We start from the raw sequence: 19,461 nt of genomic DNA on the forward strand, positions 1-19,461 counted from the left end.
AGAGGAGGGATGAAGAAAGAAAATGAGAAAGAATGGAAGCAGGAGAAGGAGCTGATGTTAGGGAGGAGAAAGAAAAGGGATGGAAGGGGAGGAGAGGGAGGAAGATGTTGTAAATACTCCACGAACCCCTTCATTCTTGTCGCCCATGGGGATGTGTCCGCCCTTCACAGAACACGGGCGGGAAGGGGTCTCAAAATATATACAACAGGGACCTAAAATATTTTAGGTAAAGAAGGCTCAGACTTACGAGACGTGTTCCTGGGTTTATTCATGTGGATCACCCAGGGCAAGGAAGAGGCTGAGATTCCTTGGGTGCTATCTCTTAAACTTGGGGGAGGGGTGGTGAGGGGGTACAGGGGGGTTACAGCCAATGGGATAGGGAAAAGAAAAGGGAGGTTAGGTAGGGACTGACCTTATACAACACCAAGGGTGAGTTCTTCCCCTGAGACAGACCATAATTGTTTAAATGAACTTCAACAGGAAGAGGAGGGACAAAAGAGGATCAGGGAAAGGAGAAGGAACCAAGAGGTCAAGAACTCCCGGAATTCACAGTCCCCCACTAGTGGGATCATCACCCCCCATCCCACAGGTGACTGGGGAGGGGGAACTCAGCCCAGATATTGTGGGAGGTTCCTGGGTTGGGTTTTTGGGGAGGGGATATTTGTGACTTAAGGACTGCAAAGCTGAGCGGAAAATGCCCCTTGGGGGGATGCTGGGGGGTCCCAGCATCCCTAAGTGGGGAGATGGAAATGGGGGGAACTTTTTGGATTCCTGGCACTCCCAGCAGCCTGAGGAGGGATGGGATCGAGTAGACGGAGGACCCCCCAGTACAAGCATGACTCCCAGCAGCTGGGACAGGAGGGAACCCCTGAACACCAAAGGGGAGATACCAGAGATGGAGAACTCCTGAGAGGCATTTTTAGGGCTGAACCTTGATGTTTTGGAAGTTTTTATGGATAACTTGTGATTTCTAGAGATGGACTTGGGCAGGAGGAACCCCCTAATCCAATGTGCTCATGAATTGTATTTTTCCCCAAACCAGGATTTCCCATTCCCAAACCTTAACTGGATGGAGGAGGAGGCTGTGAGGAAGAGGAAGATGCCCTGGGACAGCCAGGCAGGTGAGGAGGAAGTCAGTGCCCCTTTCCCCCTCACTCCTGCTCCATCTCCCAGCCCAGCCTGGCCCCCGGCTGCAGGACAACCCCGCTGCCAACGCCGTCCTGCCAGGGACGCACTGGGGGGATCTCCTTCCCCTTCCCTCTGGCACGGAGGCAAATCCCATCCTCTCCTTGTCCTTCCTCCCCCAGACAAGGAGCTGAGGATGGAGACCAGGGAGGACAAATCCCCACGGCAGAACCTCATGGAAGCGGCCATTTTGAGCAGCTCCAGGGCACAAGTATCTAATGGGGTAGAAAAACCCTGGAGATCCCACAGGAAGAGGGGCTCCAAACCCAGTCCAGGGTACTCTGAAGAGGAAAGACCCACCCTGTGTTGGGAAGGCGGCCGGAGATGCAGCTGGGGCTCTGAGCTGGTGGTCCATGAGCAGCTTCAGGATGGGGAGAAGCCCTACAAGTGCTTGGAGTGTGGGAAGAGCTTCAGCCAGAGCAACAGCCTGATCTGCCACCAGATGATCCACAGTGGGGAATGGGCCTGTGAGTGTTGGGAATGTAGGAAAGGCTTCAGCTGCAACTCCCACCTTGTCACCCACGTAAGAGATGGTCCGAAGAGTCCCTCATCTGTCTCACAACTGTCTCAAGGACAGAGACTGAGACCCTGAATATCACAAGGGACTTGCTTTGGGGGTTTGGGCCTAGCTGAGGTGGATGTTTGCTAAGTGATTGTTTGCAGGTGGTTGCACAGTACACTGCTCTCGTTCCTGCTGGTGAGCAGAGGCTTGTGCATGGTAACCTGCACAACGGGATCTCCATGACTCACGGCTCTCGTTCCTGCTGGTGAGCAGAGGCTTGCAAGACATGGATCGCTCCGTACCCTACACCTGCCCCCTGCGCAATGGAATTCATCACAATGATCATCAGTTGTTGGGGAGGGTGAAACAGGGAACCCTTATGAATGTGATTGTTTGGCAGAAGATTCTAAAATATGAAGGCTAGAATCGAAGTAGCAAGGAAAGTCTGCTTTGAGTCATAGGATACTGAGTACTGGTTAACCAAAGAACAATAGCCTAGCCAGCTAGAGAAGAATCCCTGTTGATAAAACAATGTCCTTCTGCTGATAGAAAGTCCAAAGGTCAAGAAGCAAGGAAAGAACTTGTAAAGCTTTGTAGAATTTAAAATGCAACACTGTATGTTAATATAGGGAAGCTCATAGGCTGTATGTAAATTCTTTACTGGGTGTGTCTCATAGTGATTGGTTACTGGGAATTAGAATATTCATTATAGAAAAAGATATATTGGATTGTAACAAGAACTTTGCTCTCTTAACTATTCTCTCCTACCTCTGAACCCCTCTCCCTCACCTCTTACCCCTTTACCCCTCTCCCCCACTCTTAACTCTCAGCCCCCTCTCCCTGCTCCTACCCCTCTCACTAGTCTTTCCTGCTCTCTCCCTCTGGTTTTTCCCTCTTTCCCTCTGTTGCTCTTACTCCCTCCCTCCCCTTTCCCTCTGTTGCTCTCTTACTCCCTCCCTCCCCTTTTCCAACCTCCCCTGCTCTGCCCGCTCTCTCCCTCCTCCTCCTGACCACATGGACGCCGAGGCTGGTGGCGGACACGGGTCTCCCCTCTTTTTACCCTTATAATAAATTGCTTATACTTGAGCAGCTTGACCCTGGAGAAGTCTCACCGCAAGCGAGTGTTTTTACACAACAATAATCAGTCTCCTCTGGTTTTGGCCCTGCGCCCCTCGCTTTGCAAAAGACTATAAAATCACACCCCAAACTGACCTTCCTTTGAGATCTCCCCAATGGACAGAAGACTGCATCGTTGGACGGCTGAGTGGACTTTGACGTTGGTAGCTATAATCCCCTTACTCTCTTTTCCTTAGGCTTTGCTTTCTCCTCTTTTCCCTCTATTGCATATTAGTGCTGATGAGCACTCAATAAAGTGTGTTTTGCTGTTTAAGTCCTTGGTTTGCTGATAATCTTTTGTACTCTAAGACCGGCTAAAAGAACCACATCACGAATCCCACCTTGCGGATTGTGACATGCATTGCACTGAGGGAAGAATGTTGTGTATATGCAGATCACACAGGAATAGTGAGGGACACCACGGCCAAATTACGAGAAGGATTAGAAAAGCAGAAAAGAGAACGGGAAGCACAGCAGAATCGGTTTACATCATGGTTTGACCATTCACTGTGGCTGGCCACTCATATCTACCTTAGCAGGACCGGTCATAATGATTGTGGTAGCATTGATTTTTGGACCCTGTATATTGAATAAGCTTGTGTCATTTGTTAAAAGTCGCCTAGAGAAAGTTAGCATCATGTTGATAGAATGCCAGCAATTGCTTTAAAAATGTTCTTGTTTGAAATTCCCTTTAGCTATTCCCAGTTACACCCCGGTTATCTCTTGCTTAACATACCTTATGCTTTTAATATGAGTTTGTAATTGTTATAAAGAATAGAATAAAAATAGGATGCTTTTAGTATGTTAAGATTGTTATCTGGTTAAGATTGTTATGATGTTAAGATTATTAAGATGTTAAGAACGTTAAGACTGTTATGTCTTAGCCAAGGTAATTGTGCATAGGGAGGGGGGAAATGTAGTTAGTTACGGTCTGGCAGTCGGAAGATATCACGCTGTACGGGAAGATAGGGCCCCTCTCCTGATAGCCAGCAGAGTTTAGTTTATGATGTAAGCAGACGGAAGTGATGTAATGGACACATACTATAGAATGATGTATCTTTTACCAATAAATGCCATTTGCCATCCACCACATTGGAGTCTGCGAGCACATGGACCGAGCGACCTGGGGTTGGTCACGGTGCCGTTCCTGAACCAGGTCACCACGCCACCGAAGGCAACACCTCAGCCATGGGGGAAGGTGCTTGGCCAAGGGAAAAGGAGGCTCCCTGGGTGCCCTGCTCCCCTCTCCCTGAGGCGCTGAGAGCTCTGCAGCCCCTCCTGCCATCCCACCTGCCCAGGCCAGCACAACAGCCCTGGCCTTGGGGCCCTCAAGAGCTGCTCCTGCTCCAGGTCCAGGGACCATCCCAAAGCTGGGGCAGCCAGGAATCTGTGTCCAATCCTGTTCATTTCTGTTGTAATGGTGAGGGATCCTCAGCCACTTGGAGGTTGTTGATCAATTTTACTATTCCAGAGGCCACCTCTTTCTTGGGCTCATGGAATCAAGAGGCCCCTGTGACACTGCAGGGCCTTGTGGAACCATGCAGAGCATTGCAACAGAGCAGGACCTCGTGTCATGAGGCCCATGCCACTGGGACACTGCAGGGCCCCATGGAACCAAGGGGCCAGTGTTGCACCTCAGGGACTCATGGAATGAAGGAAACATGTTTGACACCATGGTGCCCAAGAGGCCCAGTGGTGACAGTGTGGAACCAAGGAGAGCATTGCTGCACTGTGAGACCTCATGGAACCAAGGATCTACTGTGACACTGTGGGGCCTTGGGGGACCAAGGCGCCATTGTGACACTGCGGGGCCCAAGGATCCATGGGACTTTGTGACACCAAGGGGTCCCATGGAACCAAAGGGACATTGTGACCCTGGGAGGCCTCATGGAATCATGGAGACCATTGGGACACTCCAGGGCCCCATAGAACCGTGGTGACACCAAGTTGGTGTGCTGGGAGTGTTGATGTGCTGCAGGGTAGGAGGGCTCTGCACAGGGACCTGGACAGGCTGGATCCAGGGGCCAAACCCAACAAGGTGAGGTTTAACAAGTCCAAGTGCCGGGTCCTGCACTTTGGCCCCAATGACCCCTGCAGTGCTCCAGGCTGGGGACAGAGTGGCTGGACAGCAGCCAGGCAGAAAGGGAGCTGGGGCACTGATGGACAGCAGGCTGGACATGAGCCAGCAGTGTGCCCAGGTGGCCAAGGAGGCCCCTGGCCTGGATCAGGAATGGTGTGGCCAGCAGGAGCAGAGCTTCAGTGCCACCCCTGACTTGTCCCCAGCTCTACACACAGACATTGCTGCTGCAGCTCCAGAGAAGGGAACAAAAGGCAGATCTCTGGAGAAAACTTTGCTGGGAGACCCTTTAGTTCATTTAAAGCCACCAAGAGCTCAGCCCCTCATTGACACAGTCTGTGGCCACAGGGAAGGTGGAGAGAAACAAAATGAGAAATGGCACAAACAATGACATTTATTTGTGGACAAGATTTAAACGTAAAACAAAGAAAAAGAATCTCCAAAACGAAAACAAGAACTATCAAAGATGACTTTTATTACAAGTGATTTGCAGAAACTGGCCAGCAGTTTAATGTTTCTGAAATTGTCCAGTCATCAGTGTCCACACTGCAGCCTTGAGCTCCTGGTTCCTCAGGCTGTAGATGAGGGGGTTCAGGGCTGGAGGCACCACTGAGTACAGAACTGACAGTGCCAGATCCAGGGATGGGGAGGAGATGGAGGGAGGCTTCAGGTTGGCAAATGTGCCAGTGCTGACAAACAGGGAGAGCACGGCCAGGTGAGGGAGGCAGGTGGAAAAGGCTTTGTGCCGTCCCTGCTCAGAGGGGATCCTCAGCACAGCCCTGAAGATCTGCACATAGGAGAAAACAATGAAGACAAAACAGCCAAGTGCTAAACAGACACTGACTGCAATGAGCCCAAGTTCTCTAGTATAGAAATTTGAGCAGGAGAGCTTTAAGATCTGTGGAATTTCACAGAAGAACTGGTCTAGGGAATTGCCATGGCACAGGGGGAGGGAAAATGTACTGGCTGTGTGCATGAGAGCACTGAGAAAGGCAGTGGCCCAGGCAGCTGCTGCCATGTGGGCACAAGCTCTGCCGCCCAGGAGGGTCTCGTAGTGCAGGGGTTTGCAGATGGACACGTAGCGGTCGTAGCACATGATGGTCAGGAGATAAAACTCTGCTGAGATGAAGAACAGAAAGATAAAAAGCTGTGCAGCACATCCTGTGTAGGAGATTTCTCTGGTGTCCCAGAGGGAATTGTGCATGGCTTTGGGCACAGTGGTGCAGATGGAGCCCAGGTCAGTGAGAGCCAAGTTGAGCAGGAAGAAGAACATGGGGCTGTGCAGGTGGTGGCTGCAGGCTACGGCGCTGATGATGAGGCCGTTGCCCAGGAGGGCAGCCAGGGAGATGCCCAGGAAGAGGCAGAAGTGCAGGAGCTGCAGCTGCCGCGTGTCTGCCAGTGCCAGCAGCAGGAAGTGGCTGATGGAGCTGCTGTTGGACATTTGCTGTGGCTGCACATGGGGACCTGTTCATGGAAAAAGAACAGTGACAAGTCAGGAGAGGCTGGGACTCTCCTTTGTTCCTGCTCTGGGAAAACCTTCACCCAGGTCCCTGCCTGAGCTCCAGCTGTGCTGAGTATGCCAGGAGCAGCCAGGCCTGCGCCTGGGGGCTCTCCAGGAGCCATCCCTGCCCTGCTGCCCTGGGTTTGTGGCCATGTGGCAGAGGGACAAGGCTGGAAATTCAGGATTTGTCAGGGGAATCACTCCTAAAGCTGAAGGGCTTGGTACCACCTGCACACACAGTTCTAAAGTATGGCAGGAGATGGTTTTAGGAATTGTTCTCCTGCCCACACATCATTCCTGGTTCTCTGAGGTCAGAAATCCCCAGCATTTCTGCTGCACTCAGAGCTTGCCACTGAGAGATGTGAGAGGCAAAGGATTCCCTGTGGCTTAGGGAAGGTGAGGGGCTGGATGGGCTTGTTCCCAACTGCCCTGGGTTTGCACCTTTGGCTGGAATCAGAGCACAGTCACACTCCTGTGTCACCCTGGCATAAACCAGACCCTGCCCAGGGCAGAGGGATCCCTGAATGTCTCACCCTCTCTAAAGGTCTCTGGGCAAGGTCTCAGCACCCCCCTCTGCCAAGGACACTCACGGCTCCCTTGGCAAAGCCAACAGCATTTCCTCAGCTGTGACATCTCTGCCCTTCCCCGTGGGACATTCAGGGAAGTCCAAGAGGCTCTGGCACAGATTTGCAGCCAGGAGGGCAGCTCAGAGCTTGGAAGGACACAGCAAGGAGATGCCCAGGTGTGCCCATGATGGGATCTCAGGGAGGCAGCTCAGCTCATTCCCCTTTCCCATGGACTGCTTTGCCCACAGCCCCACAGGTCACAGGGAAGCTGGGACACCCCATTCCCATGGACACACCTGCCTGGCAGCAATCCCAAGGGCAGGGCCTGACTCAGCTGCTGCAGATGCCAGAGCCTCCCTGAGAGCCCCAGGTAACAATGACAATATCAGAGCAGTGCATTTAGGCCATTTAGGAGGCTCCCAGCAGAGAGACTGAGCACCCAAAGTTACAATTCTGGCATCTCTGTAAATGTTCCAACATTACTTTGCTGATCCTGGTGTGTCCCTTTCAACTCAGAATGTTCTGTGATTCTGGGATTACAATTCCTCTTCTGCTTCTCTCATCACCCTGTTGTCTATAATCAAAAGAGAAAAAACCCACAAACTTTTAACAGTGTTAGAACAGTAAAGTAAAAATCAGTTTTTTTGGAAGCTTCCAGGTGTCCCAGTGGGGATGTGGCATACCCAGCCACTTATTTCAACAATTTATGAAGGTTGATTAATTAGGATATTTAACAGAAACATTCAATAGGAGATTCATTGCCCCAGTTACACGCCCCTGAGTCAACCCATTGGAGTTGGTCCAAGGGTTTCTTTGCCCCACTTTTTGTTATGACTGCTCACATTCCAGTTAAAAAGCAAAATGTTCTTCTTGTAGCTCCTCTTTCTGATGATAAGACTATATAGTATTTCAGAAATCTATTTAGAAAGTCACTTTATTGTTCTAAAATCTAAGAGAAAGGTTAGGAAATGTACTAGAGCTAAATCAGGATAACAGTTATAGAAGTATATAATAGCAGTTTAATAGAGTTACTTAAGGATTATGATTTTATAAACTATATAATAATAGTTTACAAATCTAAAAATATATTTAAAATATATAAAAAGTAAAAATCCTTTTGTCATCATTGCAACTTTCCCACCCTGCTTAAAGAAAGAAATTGAAAACACTCAGGAAATCTCCTAATCTTTACAGCAATCCCTGTCTCACCTTCCTTTGGGAAGTGTCCTCTGGAGCTCTGCCCAGGCAGGACTGGAGCTGGGAGCAGCCCTGCCCCACACAGCCCCTCTCAGCAGCAGCCCCTGCCCTGCTCAGGGTGGCTCCTTCCCCCCACAGCTTCTCCCCAGCGCTGGGAGCAGCTCCCGGGGCCGGCTGAGAGCTGTCCCTGGCAGGCAGCAGAGTCCCTGCCCCAGCACAGCGCCCTGGGCTGCAGGACCCTGCTCTGCAGGACAGCCCTGGGCACCCCTGGCTGCTCTGCACAAGGGACAGGCAGAGAATGTACTCACAGAGTCTGTAGGCACTGGCATGTTCCAGCTTCAGGAGATGGCTCCAGGAGCTGCATCTGCATTGTCCTGCAGCCAGAGGCTTCCTGTGTCAAGGGCTGGCAGGGATTCTGCCCCAGGCACTTCTCAGCACCTTCCCAGCCCTGACTGATTGAAGCTCTCTGTGCCTCTGGGCTGTGCCCGGGGTGGCTGCAGGCAGTGCCCCAGCCCTGCTGGGCTGGCAGAAGAGCTGCTCAGCAAGAGAAATGTGCTTTTGAAGCTCTTCTTGGTTTCCAGGAGCTGCCTCTGTGCCAGGAGCCCGGCCCAGCTCAGCAGCACAGACACAGCAGCAGGACTTTAATGAGCCTCTTGGGGCTTTGTGCTGAGGCCCTGAACATCAGTCCCTGACAGGGAGGGGAAGAAACCTCTCAAGAACTCCAAGTCAGAATGGAACTCCAAAGTTTCTTTTCCTTTTAATGGGTCCCACTGAGGGACAGCACTGAGAAAGTGTCCCCAGGCCCCAGGCAGAGCAGAGAACTGGATGCACTGATGACAGGTGGGGACAAAAAGAAGCCAAGTCTTGGTGCCCTGGGCCACAGCAGCCTCTGTGCCAGCAAGGGCTGTGAGGAGACACCTTGTCCTGAGGCCCTGGGGCCTCCTGGCACAGCCCCAGCAAGGCTGGCCACTGTCACCCCCTTGGCCTGCCCTCAGCATCCCCCCTAGCCCACATGCCAGTGGCCTCAGGGATCTGCTGGAAGGAGTCCCTGGGGAGCCTTGCTCAGGAATGGCCCTGGGGGCTCCTTCATGCTCCCAGCAACTGCAGCTTTTTCAAAGAACTTTGGCTTTTGCCTTGGAGTCTTTGAGAGGTTTGTGCAATCCTGGCCTCCAATTATCTGCTGTAATTAGTCCCTTGAGAGGCTTTGTCAGTAACAACACTCAGTGGAGCTCATTAATGCTTCAAGGTACTTCAGGTTCTTAAGGTACTTTCCTTTTTCCTTCCCACACTGAATCTCTGAGAAGTTTGTGCCATCATGGCCCCAATTATCTGCTTTAACGAGTCCCTTGGGAGCTTTGCATTGACACTCAGTGGGGCTCATCAATACTTTGAGATACTCAGGGCTTTTTCAGCTGCTTTGGATTGTCCTTTCCACACTGAGTCTCTGAGAGGTTTCTGTGCAATCCTGGCCTCCAGTTCTCTCCTCCAAGGAGTCCATGAGGAGCCTGTGCTGGGGATGGACCTCAGTGGCACCCATTAATCCTTGGAGAAACTTTGGATATTTTCCTCTGACTTGGACTCCTGGAAAGGTTTGTGCAATCTTCTCTCAGGCCCTGAGGTTCCAGGGCTCAGCTCCAAATGCACCACGGGGCTCATTAGGATCAAGCAAGTCCCAACAAACCATGGCTGTGCCTTGATTTCCCTCTGGTCTGGTGCAGTTCTTAGGAAAGTTTCCTGCAATAGTTATGGAGAAATAGTTCAAAGAACTTCTAGGAAATATGTGTTCCTATTTTAAAGCGTGTCTTTTATTCCTGTTCACTTTAGAGCAGAGGTGATTGCAGCATTCAGTGATCATTATTGATCCAGGGTCTCTCCTAAGGAGGTCTGGCCAGGTCAGAGAAGCTGTGTCTTGAGATCTGACCCAGTGTGGACAACCTTGCTCCACATTCCCCAGCCCCATCCTGTCTCTCCTCACTCCTCTGGGATCTGCTTTGCTCACACAACTGGCTGCACTCAGGCAAAGAGGGGTTTTCTTCTTTCATTTTAGCAGTCTAAAATTGCTGAGTTTCCCCGTGGAAAACAGACACCCTCCTCAAGTGTGTGCCAGCCCAAGGTGCCACCAAGGAGGTTCCCCTTCCCCAAGGCAGAACCAGGCAAGGAATGTTTCAGACACACAGGAAGCTCTGCAATAAACACAAAGCCAGAGTTGGCTGAAGGCAGAATTAGAGCAGCTGCTGAAGGACAGACAAGCTTTGAACTCCTTGCAGCTGAAAGCACCAAGTGGGTGGTTGGGAGGTGTGTGAGTGAGGCAAGAGTGAGGGAAGGGAAATGCAGAGAGCCCTGGAAGTGCTTCTGTGCAGCCAGGCTGTGGGGAAGGGCACTGCAGAGCTGCCCTGGGCCAGCTGTGAGGGTGGATTATCATCCCAACCTGCCCTGGGCCATTGCAAGGGGCTGTTGCCATGGTCACTGCACTGACCCCACTGTGCCAGCCCTTTGCTCAGGGCTGCTGTCACTGCCCAGAGCCAGAGGGGATCCCTTGCTGGGGGCTTGTGCCACGGCCACCTGCCCTGTGCCGCGCTGGCTGGTCAGGCGTCGTGGAACCAGCAGCAAACGCCGCTGCCTGGGCCAAAGGTCAGCTCAGCCAGACAGAAAGGGTCAGTGCTGCCACCTGTTTCCATGGCAACCCTCCCTGGGACACCACACCTGGGTCACCTGTCCTGGCAATTGCCATGGAAACCCAGCTCATTGGAAATGCAATGGTGGACAAAGGTTTTAGTGGGGCCTGCCACAACAGGACAAAGGGTGGTTGTTGCAGTGTGTTTCTTGTTCATGGTATGTTCTGTCATTGCCCCAGTTGAAGGTTTGGTCCAAATGAGACCCTCCCACCCCACTTGGTCAATTTACCCTGAGTCACCTGTAAATTCTACCTTAGACCCACTGCATGCTTGGAATTCCACTTCAGAAATCCCCTAAATTTCGATGTTTGATTAGTCCATGTGACCCAATTTCCCCCCATACCGCCTTCATTGGAGGATGATTTTGTGAACCCTGCCTTTTACCCTCCCCAGGATATCTCTGATTAGCTGATGCTTTGTACTCTCCCTTTGAACCACCTCCCTATTTCAGCTGTTGCACGCTCGCATTTTCTGTCTTTTGCCCCCAAGATTCCCCAGAGCAATAAATCCTCTGTTATCCCATGCAAAAGACCTCCCTCTCATCCTTGTCTCCTCAGAGCGCAGACTGACAGCCAAAAGCCACAGAGCGAGTGCTCCAGTCACAGCTGGGCTCATCCTGCTCCTGGGCTGTGACCCACTCCTGGTGCGGCCCAAAGTGACAGAGCCAGATCAGCTCCGGCCCAAGGTGTTACAGAGTGACTCTTGCCAAGGAACTTTGTGCTGCTGTCACTTAATATTAAATCTGGTTTTTGCTGCTCCCTTGCCGGGGATTTTTCAAACTCTCTCAAGTCCTCGTTGGTGACAGGGTGAAGGAGCCCTGGCCCAGGCTCTGGCCCTGGGGGACACAGGGATGCTCCTGGGGGTCCCTGTCCCCCCCTGTCCCCCCGTCCCACCTCCACGGCCCCAGCCCTGTCCCTGTGTCAGGCTCTGGGGTCGATCTGATGGAACATCCTCTGGGGAAGGCTGCGGCACCAGGGGTGGGGGAACCCGGGGGGACAGGGGACCCCGCTGTGCAGGAGCAGCGTTGGACTTCTCTGGGGGGAACTGTGAGAGGGGCTGGGGTGGAGTGACCTCCCCAGTGACCTCACATTTCCCCCTGTGATGTCACACTGCCCCTGTGATGTCACACTGCTCCCTGTGATGTCACACAGACACCTGGGATGTCACAGAGTTCCCTGGGATGTTACACTGCCCCTGTGATGTCACACAGACACCTGGGATGTCACACTGCCCCTGTGATGTCACAGCCCACTCTGGGCAGCCCTTGTGATGTCACAGAGCCAACTCTGGGATGTCATCCTGTGACGTCATACAGCTGTGGAGGGATGTCACAGAAGACTGTAATGTCACAAAGACAGCAGATATTGTCACAGTCTACTGTGATGTCACAGCCTGCTCTATGATGCTACACAGTGACACTCTGATGTCACAAACCACTCTCAGATGTCACAGAGCCACCCTCTATGAAGGCAGAGTGTGCTCAATGGCCTCACACCCTCCTCTGTGATGTCACAGCCAGCTTTGTGATGTCACAAGGCCATCAGTGATGTCACTCAGCCCTCTTTGTGATGTCATACAGACACCTTGTGATGTCACAGAACACACTTTGATCTCACAGCCAGGTCTGTGATGTCATACAGCCATGCCATGATGTCACAGCCTGCTCTGTGATGTCATGTATCTAATGTCTAATGTCACAGTCCTCTCTGTGATGTCACAGCCTGCTCTGTGATGTCACAGAATCCTTTCTATGATGCTGTAGCTAATCAGTGACCTCACACAACAAACTCTGTCATGTCCCAGCCCCATCTGTGACCTCACACAACCCACTCAGAGCTGTCACACAGTCCCTTTCTGACATCCCAGCTGCTCTGGGGCTCCAGGACACAGCCCCAGAGGTGCCGCTGTGACACAGCCCCCTCTGGGACATCACACAGCCCCTGCCAGTGCTGAGCCCCTGGGAGCTCTGTCTGGGCCTGCTTGTGTCCCTGAGATGCCCTGGCAGGGCCCCAGCCCTGCTGGGCTGTGCTCAGGAGCTGCTCCTGGCCAGAGCTGTCTCCTCTCTGCAGTGCTGCCCTTGCCAGGAGCTGCCTCTGGGCCAGGAGCCCGGCCCAGCTCAGCAGCACAGACACAGCACCAGCACTTTCATCACCCTCTCGGGCCTTTGGGGCTCTTTGCATCACACTCAGTCCCTCAGAGTGTGCTCCAGAAACTTCTCAAGAGCTCCAAGTCAGATGGAAACACTGAAGTTTCTTGTAGTTGAAATGAGAGACACGAGTGAGAAAGCGTCCCCAGGTTCCAGGTAGAGCAGAAGACTGGAGGCCCTGATGGCAGCTGGGGACAAGCAAGGGAAAGGTGTCTGTGGTGCTGAGCAAAGCTGGATGTGTTTCAGGGATGCCAAGGGCCAAGGGCTGAGCCTCAGCCCCTGGCAAGGCAGATGCTGTCCCTCCCTCATTGCTCAGGGCTCTTCCCGGGCCACTGGCATGTGGGGATGTGCAATGCCAAGGGCAGCACCATGGGGCGGCCCCTGCCAGGCTGCTGGGCAGGGACAAGGAGGCAATGAGGCCCCAGGGCTGCCAGGGTCACTTGTCCCCTGCTGGCCTCAGGCCCAGGGCCAGCAGCCATGGCCAAAGGCTGCACAAGTTGCCTCTGGCAGGGCCTTGAAGCTGCTGCCCATCCCTGTGCCCTCTCCAGCCCAGGCTGCCCTACGGTGTTGTGATAGATTGGCATTAAAGAAAACAAAGAGAAACACCTAAGGAAGTTCAAACTGCTGGCGGCTGATGGGAGTTTGTCTCCTCGCCAACAGCTGGCCATTTCTAAGAATTGACAGCAGTTTTAAGCACTGCAAAGTGAGATCAAGCTGTGAACAGCAGCTTAAGCCCTAAGGCTGGGAATTTCTTTGTCTCTTGGTTTGCTGGCTGTGAAAGGTAACTGAGCTCCAGCTGGCTTCCCGTCCCTGGCCCAGCCCATGCGGCCCGGGCAGGGGCTGGGCTGGGCCTGCCGCGGCTCCCGGCCGGGAGATGGGGCCTGCGGGGCTTGCCCCGGGCTCTGGCTGGGCCAGGCCGCTCCCTGGCTCGGCTGCACTTTTTGCTGCGACTGAATTCACCACAGACTGCCCAGGAAAGAAAGAAAAAGCTCTTGAGCTGCGGCGGGCTGAGACAGTGACCACACTCTCCAGAGCAGCCATGAAGAATCTTCCAGCGCACACAGCTCCAGCCGCTGCTCCGGCAGAGATCACAGAACCATCTACAAAGCCTGGGCAAGATTTTAACCTTTTCATTACCCAGATGAGACTTGCAGATTAATCCTTTTACCCAGAGAGAGAAAAAGAAAGGAATCAACATGTAAAGAGACTTTATAAACTATTAGAGACAGTAAAGAAAAGAATTAAGCTTCAGAAGAGGTAGAGAATAAGGAGATGCTTTAATTAAACTGAAATATTTTTCTGTTTAAGCTATGGAGATGGACAATAGTGTCCTGAAAAAACTCCTTTAATTCATGACAGAGTATATTGGGAGGAATGGAGTGTTCAAAGGGTGGATTTTGAGCAAGAGGTGGAGTAATTGTGATACAGTGAGGTGCTGGAACACAGAGGGGAGAAGTAATATTTGAAAATTTGAGGCCTTGAGAGGCAAAGAGAAAACTTCTGTTTCCAGGGAAGCTCACAGAGACAGATGCAGAGAACTTTTGCCTTTGAATAACTCATCCTTAAAAATGACACCCCTAGACTCATTGACCCATACACACCTCAGAGTGATGTGAAATCGGAGGAGTGAACTGCTGACAGGATTTCTGGGCAGCTGGCATGGCAGAAATAGAAAACTATAACAGAAATAGTTTTCTCGTGAGAAACTCCATAGATTAGCAGAAGAAGACTTCTGTTTCTCTACAGAGACTGATGAAAAGACTCTAGCAGGAATTAGGACGTTTTAAACACCAAAGTTCCAAAGTTTTTGTCTCTATGTTGTCATGTGAACAAAAGAATTGTGGGTAGTGGGGGATAAAGGGGTTTTCTGGAGGTTTATTCTGGTGTTGTTATTCTTGTAGTTTTGTTAATAAACTTTATTTATTTCTTTAAGTTTTAGGCTTGTTTTGCTCTTGCTCTAATCCATATCTCACAGGAAGAAATAAGTAAGTTTTCTAGTAATTTTTAAGTTACTGCTTTAAAACCACGACATAACTTTGGTACGCCACCTGGGAAAATGAAATTAGCAAATCTAAACCACTACACTTACTCCGTGAGTAACCCGTGAGTAACCTTCCACGTGGATGGAGGAGATTGTGGACAGGACAATTGATTGCTGGATTGCCATTTGGCTTCACTGCCACTCAGTTGAACATGGTCCTTATCTAAGAAGGACTTCCAAGAAATGGGTAGGAGTTTTGGCTGTGAGAGGAGCAGAAAGCACATTTTCTACAGCAAATTGCCAGCTGATGCAGTTTCCCTGCCAAAATCGTGATTGCCATTCATCTTCCTGGGGAGAATGTGAAGACCCATTCAGAGATGCCAGGTTCAGCTGGCCTGTGGCTTTGTGTACCTCATTTCACATGTCCAATTTCAAGGGCCACTAAAAGAGGCTCATGTTTGCCTTGCTACCCAGAAGTGCTGTAGGTATTTCCAGGAGAAAAAGAAAAAAATCGCTGTCCTGTGGTGTGGTAGAAATGCCAGCACAATTGTGACTCTGTGAGCAAAGAGAGCCAGTGCTTTTTGGGGCTGCAGCAGCTGAGAGTGTGGCAGAGCGGTTTTGATATTCTTTTTAGAGTCCTGAAAACATTGTTCTCAAAACAGTCTTTCTCTCCTGTCTTCTGTCCTAAACTGTGGAGCAGAGAAAATGGAAAGGAGCAGAGGTTGGTTTCAATTGGCTTTTTTATTTTGAAGTCTTCAAATAGTGTCAGCCTGATGCATGATCCTTTAGAAATTGGATGAGTAGCACCTATTTCATCCCAGCAGAGAGGTGGGATTGAAGACTTCCAACAACAGAAGTACTGGATGTGTAAGAGCTCAGGTTTCCACCCCTCACACCCTGGAATCTCGCTGGACTATTTAAAGCAGCCTCAGCCAGATACATTAAAATACTGCTTCAAACAACAACAGAATAAAAATGTTCCACCAAATGGGGAAAAATAAGAAAGGTGGGTGGCAGCCCTTTCTGAAGAGCTCGTGTTGATTTTGCAAAGTCAGATGCAAACAAGTTTTGCCATGTTTCTTTCCTAGAAAAATGTAGATATTTGATAGAAATCGATCTCTGAGGCTGCTAAGTTTGGTATGATTTTAGATCTGGGAGGAACAGAACAGGTTGCAGAGAAGCTGTGATTGTCTCACCCTTGGAAGGGTTCAAGGCCAGGTTGGATGGGGCTTGGAGCAAACTGGTCTAGGGGAAGGTGTCCTGAGTGTGCTGAGAGTTGGAACAAGAGGAGCTTAAAGTCCCTTCCAAGCCAACACATCCTGGGAGTCCATGGAGAGAAACTGTGAGTTTTCCTGAGATGCTGCCTTTGCAAGGGCAAGTCCCAAACACCCCAGGGAGTTTGAAATGCCCTGAGCAGAACCCAGCTGTGCTTTCTCATAGGTTGTCGCGGCGGTGGAGGTGTCAGGGGTGCCGCGACTCCCGGGGAAGCGTTCCGCAGTTGGGCTGCCCGGGGCACAGACACGTCCTCTGCCCGGCGAGTGATTTCAGCTCAGCTCAGCTCGGCGGCAGCGTGCAGGCGACACGGAGGGAGAGAGCAGAGCGCTGTGTGGCGTTCCGCAGAGAACTGGCCTTTATTACAGCCGGGCCCTCGGCGAAGGGAGCCAGTGACAGCAGCTCTCTGGAACAGGGGAAAAACTGGGGGATTTATAGGGGAGGAGAGGGGCGGGGGAAACTGGGATGCAGGTATGGGGTGGGATGGCAGGGGAGAACAGCAATGGAGTGTAACAGTTTAACAGAACTAACTCAAAGATTGCTGGCAGTGATACTTTTCTCTCTCTTAGAGCAAAGTGCCTTGCCTCCAAGGGAGGGCCAGGATCTCTGAATTAGCTGATTTCCTGGCCCCCACAACTCCCCCTTCTTTACTTCTTAAAAAGGCATCTCCCAGAGATTTGGCTAATAACTTCTTAGAACAGGAAAACATACATAGGAAAATAATAATGATTAGGAAAACCCAAAAACTGTTTTTGAGGAGGGAGGCAACCCATCCTTTGAGTCCCCAGCTCGCAAAAAGGTCTTCAGACCACTGGGGCTCCTTTTCAGTCTGGAGTTCCTGGAGCGCGTGTTGGAGTCTCTGGATGCGGGCGTGGATGCCTTTGCTGGGGCAGGCAGGGTGACAGAGGGTTGGTGGCGCTGCCCATGGACAAGCACACGTGCTCTTGTTTGAGAGTCTTTGCCAGGGTGATCCACACTTTCTCGTGGGGCTGTGCTACTAGCCAGGCATCCACAGATGATGTTTTCAGGAGCATCCAGATGGTCAGGAACGTCAGGAACTCAAGGATGGTTTTGCTCTCCATTTTCTATAACAAAGCATAAAAGATTAGCTCTGACCTTTTTTTTGGGGGGAGGAATATTTTCTTTTTCCCCTTCCTCTCCTGTCTTCCCCCTCTTTCTAAAACAAAATAACTATAAGTGAGGAACGGGTACTGGGGATGAGGTCGTTGTTTGCTGGTGGGGCTGTTTTGTGCATCGGGGACACATGACCAGACACCAGCAGCAGCACTGAGGTGCATTTTGGTGTAAACTGGCAATTTGGGTTAGGTAATGAGGGTAAGAAGGGAAGTTTAATAATTGATATGTAAATTATACAACAAGAGAGTATAAAACATGTTCAGCTCAAAAAACCAAGAAGGGTCAGATTTGGGTCTGTGTACCCCTGACACCCAGATCCCTTAATAAAGCACCTGCATATAATCATTCTGTGATGATGAGTGTTCCTGAATGCCAACAATTTCATCAGATTTTACTGGAATTTTGTGGGATTTTTCTGGAATTTTGTAGATTTTGTGGAATTTTGTGGGATTTTGTGGGATTTGGAGGAGACTTGAAGAATTTTGTGGGATATTTCTGGAATTTGGTGGAAATTGGAGGAGATTTTGTGAAATGTTTCTGGAATTTGGTAGGGTTTTGAGAAGATTTCTCTAATTTTGTGGATTTTTCTGGAATTTTGTGGGATGTTTCTGCAATTTTGTGGGATGTTTCTGCAATTTTGTGGGAATTTCTTGGAATGCTGTGGAATTTTCTGCAATTTTGTAGGATTTTGAAAAGACTTGAAGAATTTTGAGGGATTTTTCTTAGATTTTGTGGAGATTTTGTGGAGATTTTGTGGGATTTTTCTTGAATTTTGTGGGGCATTTAAATAATTTTGCGGGGTGTTTCTGGAATTTTTGGGGCTTTTCAAGAATTTTGAGGGATTTTTCTGGAATTTTGTGGAAATTGGAGGACATTTTGTGGGATATTTCTTGGAATTTGGTAAGGTTTTGAGAAGATTTAAGGAATTTTGTGTGATTTTTTTGTCATGGAGTAGCTTTACCTTTAAGACAGCTTAGAAGGAGAAGAAGTTGAAGCTGCTGGTGGCTGATGGGAGTTTTTCCTCCTGACCAATTATCAGTCATTTCCAAGAATTGACAGCAGATCTGACTATTAAAAAGTGAATTCAACTTGTAAACACCCCCTTAAGAAGTACAGACAGAATTCTCTTGCCCTCTTTAGTTTCCAGCTTCTGACAAGGTAGCAGGACTGTGTCTCCGCCTCCTCCCCCCCTCTCCAGGCCGACAAGGTGGGTGAGAAGGGGAAGAGAAGCACCGCTCGTCAGCCGAGCTTAGTTTTTCAGTTTTTGCTGCTAGACTGAAACTTAACACCATGAACTCTTGCAGTTTTTCTAAAGCTTTTAATTCTTTTACTACCTGGATAAACGTACAGATTACTCCTTTTCTCAGAAAAACAGAGAGAGACAATCAACATAGAGAAGACATCATAGAACCACCAAAAACAGTGAAGAAAAGAGTTAAGTTTAAATAAGAAAGAGAGAATAAGGAGATGCTTTACAGCTGAAATATCTTTCTGTTAAAGCTATGGAGATAGACAATAATAGTATAAAAAGACTCCTTTAATTCATGATGAGTGTTGGGAAGAATAGATTATTCAAAGTGTAAGTTTTGAGCAAAAGAGAGAGAGAGAGTACTTGTGATACTGTGAGTTGCTGGAGTTGAGTTGAGTGAAGATTTTGAAGCTTTGAGGGGCAAAAAGAAAACTGTTTTCCAGGAAAGCTCACAGAGACAGATGAAGAAGACTTCTGCCTTTGAATGATTTATCCTTAAAAACATCGGAGAGATGTGAAATGGGAGGAGAAGATCTAATGACAGATTTCTGGGCAGCAGGCATTAGAGAAATAGAAAACTATGATGAAAAATAGTTTTCTTGTGAGAAACTCCGTAAGTTAACAGAAAGAGACTTCTGTTTCTCTACAAAGACTGATGAAAAGACTGTAGCAAGAATTAAGACTGTTTTTAACCACCAGAGTCCTAAAGTTATTTGTCTCTATGTTGTCATGTGTACAGAAGAATAGTTAGGATGTGGAAGATAAGGGGGTTTTCTGAAAGTTTATTCTGGTGTTCTTATTCTTGTAGTTTGTTAATAAACAGTCTTTATTCCTTTTAAGTTTTAAGCCTGTTTTGC

The 19,461-nt window shown here is 49.9% G+C and overlaps 1 protein-coding gene and 1 long non-coding RNA gene across 2 annotated transcripts; one reads left to right on the forward strand and one right to left on the reverse strand.

The window, feature by feature from the left end:
* The first annotated feature begins 486 nt into the window (after nt 1–486).
* LOC111943345 (uncharacterized) lies at nt 487–3,893 on the forward strand. Its single transcript, XR_015282198.1, has 3 exons — nt 487–589; nt 1,043–1,121; nt 1,308–3,893. It is a non-coding gene; the product is annotated as an uncharacterized LOC111943345 (long non-coding RNA).
* A 1,495-nt stretch (nt 3,894–5,388) lies between these two features.
* On the reverse strand, nt 5,389–6,339 carry LOC147645718 (olfactory receptor 14J1-like). The gene has a single exon (XM_086874277.1). The coding sequence runs from the start codon at nt 6,319–6,321 to the stop codon at nt 5,389–5,391; it is 933 nt and encodes a 310-aa protein (XP_086730403.1). The 5' UTR covers nt 6,322–6,339.
* Between the last annotated feature and the right edge of the window lie 13,122 nt (nt 6,340–19,461).

This window comes from Cyanistes caeruleus, unplaced genomic scaffold, assembly GCF_971803275.1.
Source record: "Cyanistes caeruleus unplaced genomic scaffold, bCyaCae1.hap1.1 HAP1_SCAFFOLD_183, whole genome shotgun sequence".
NCBI classification, from domain to species: Eukaryota; Metazoa; Chordata; class Aves; order Passeriformes; family Paridae; genus Cyanistes; species Cyanistes caeruleus.

Excerpts from the sequence above, each read along its gene's own strand:
- LOC147645718 (XM_086874277.1), bottom strand. The coding sequence starts at position 6,321 with ATGTCCAACAGCAGCTCCATCAGCCACTTCCTGCTGCTGGCACTGGCA.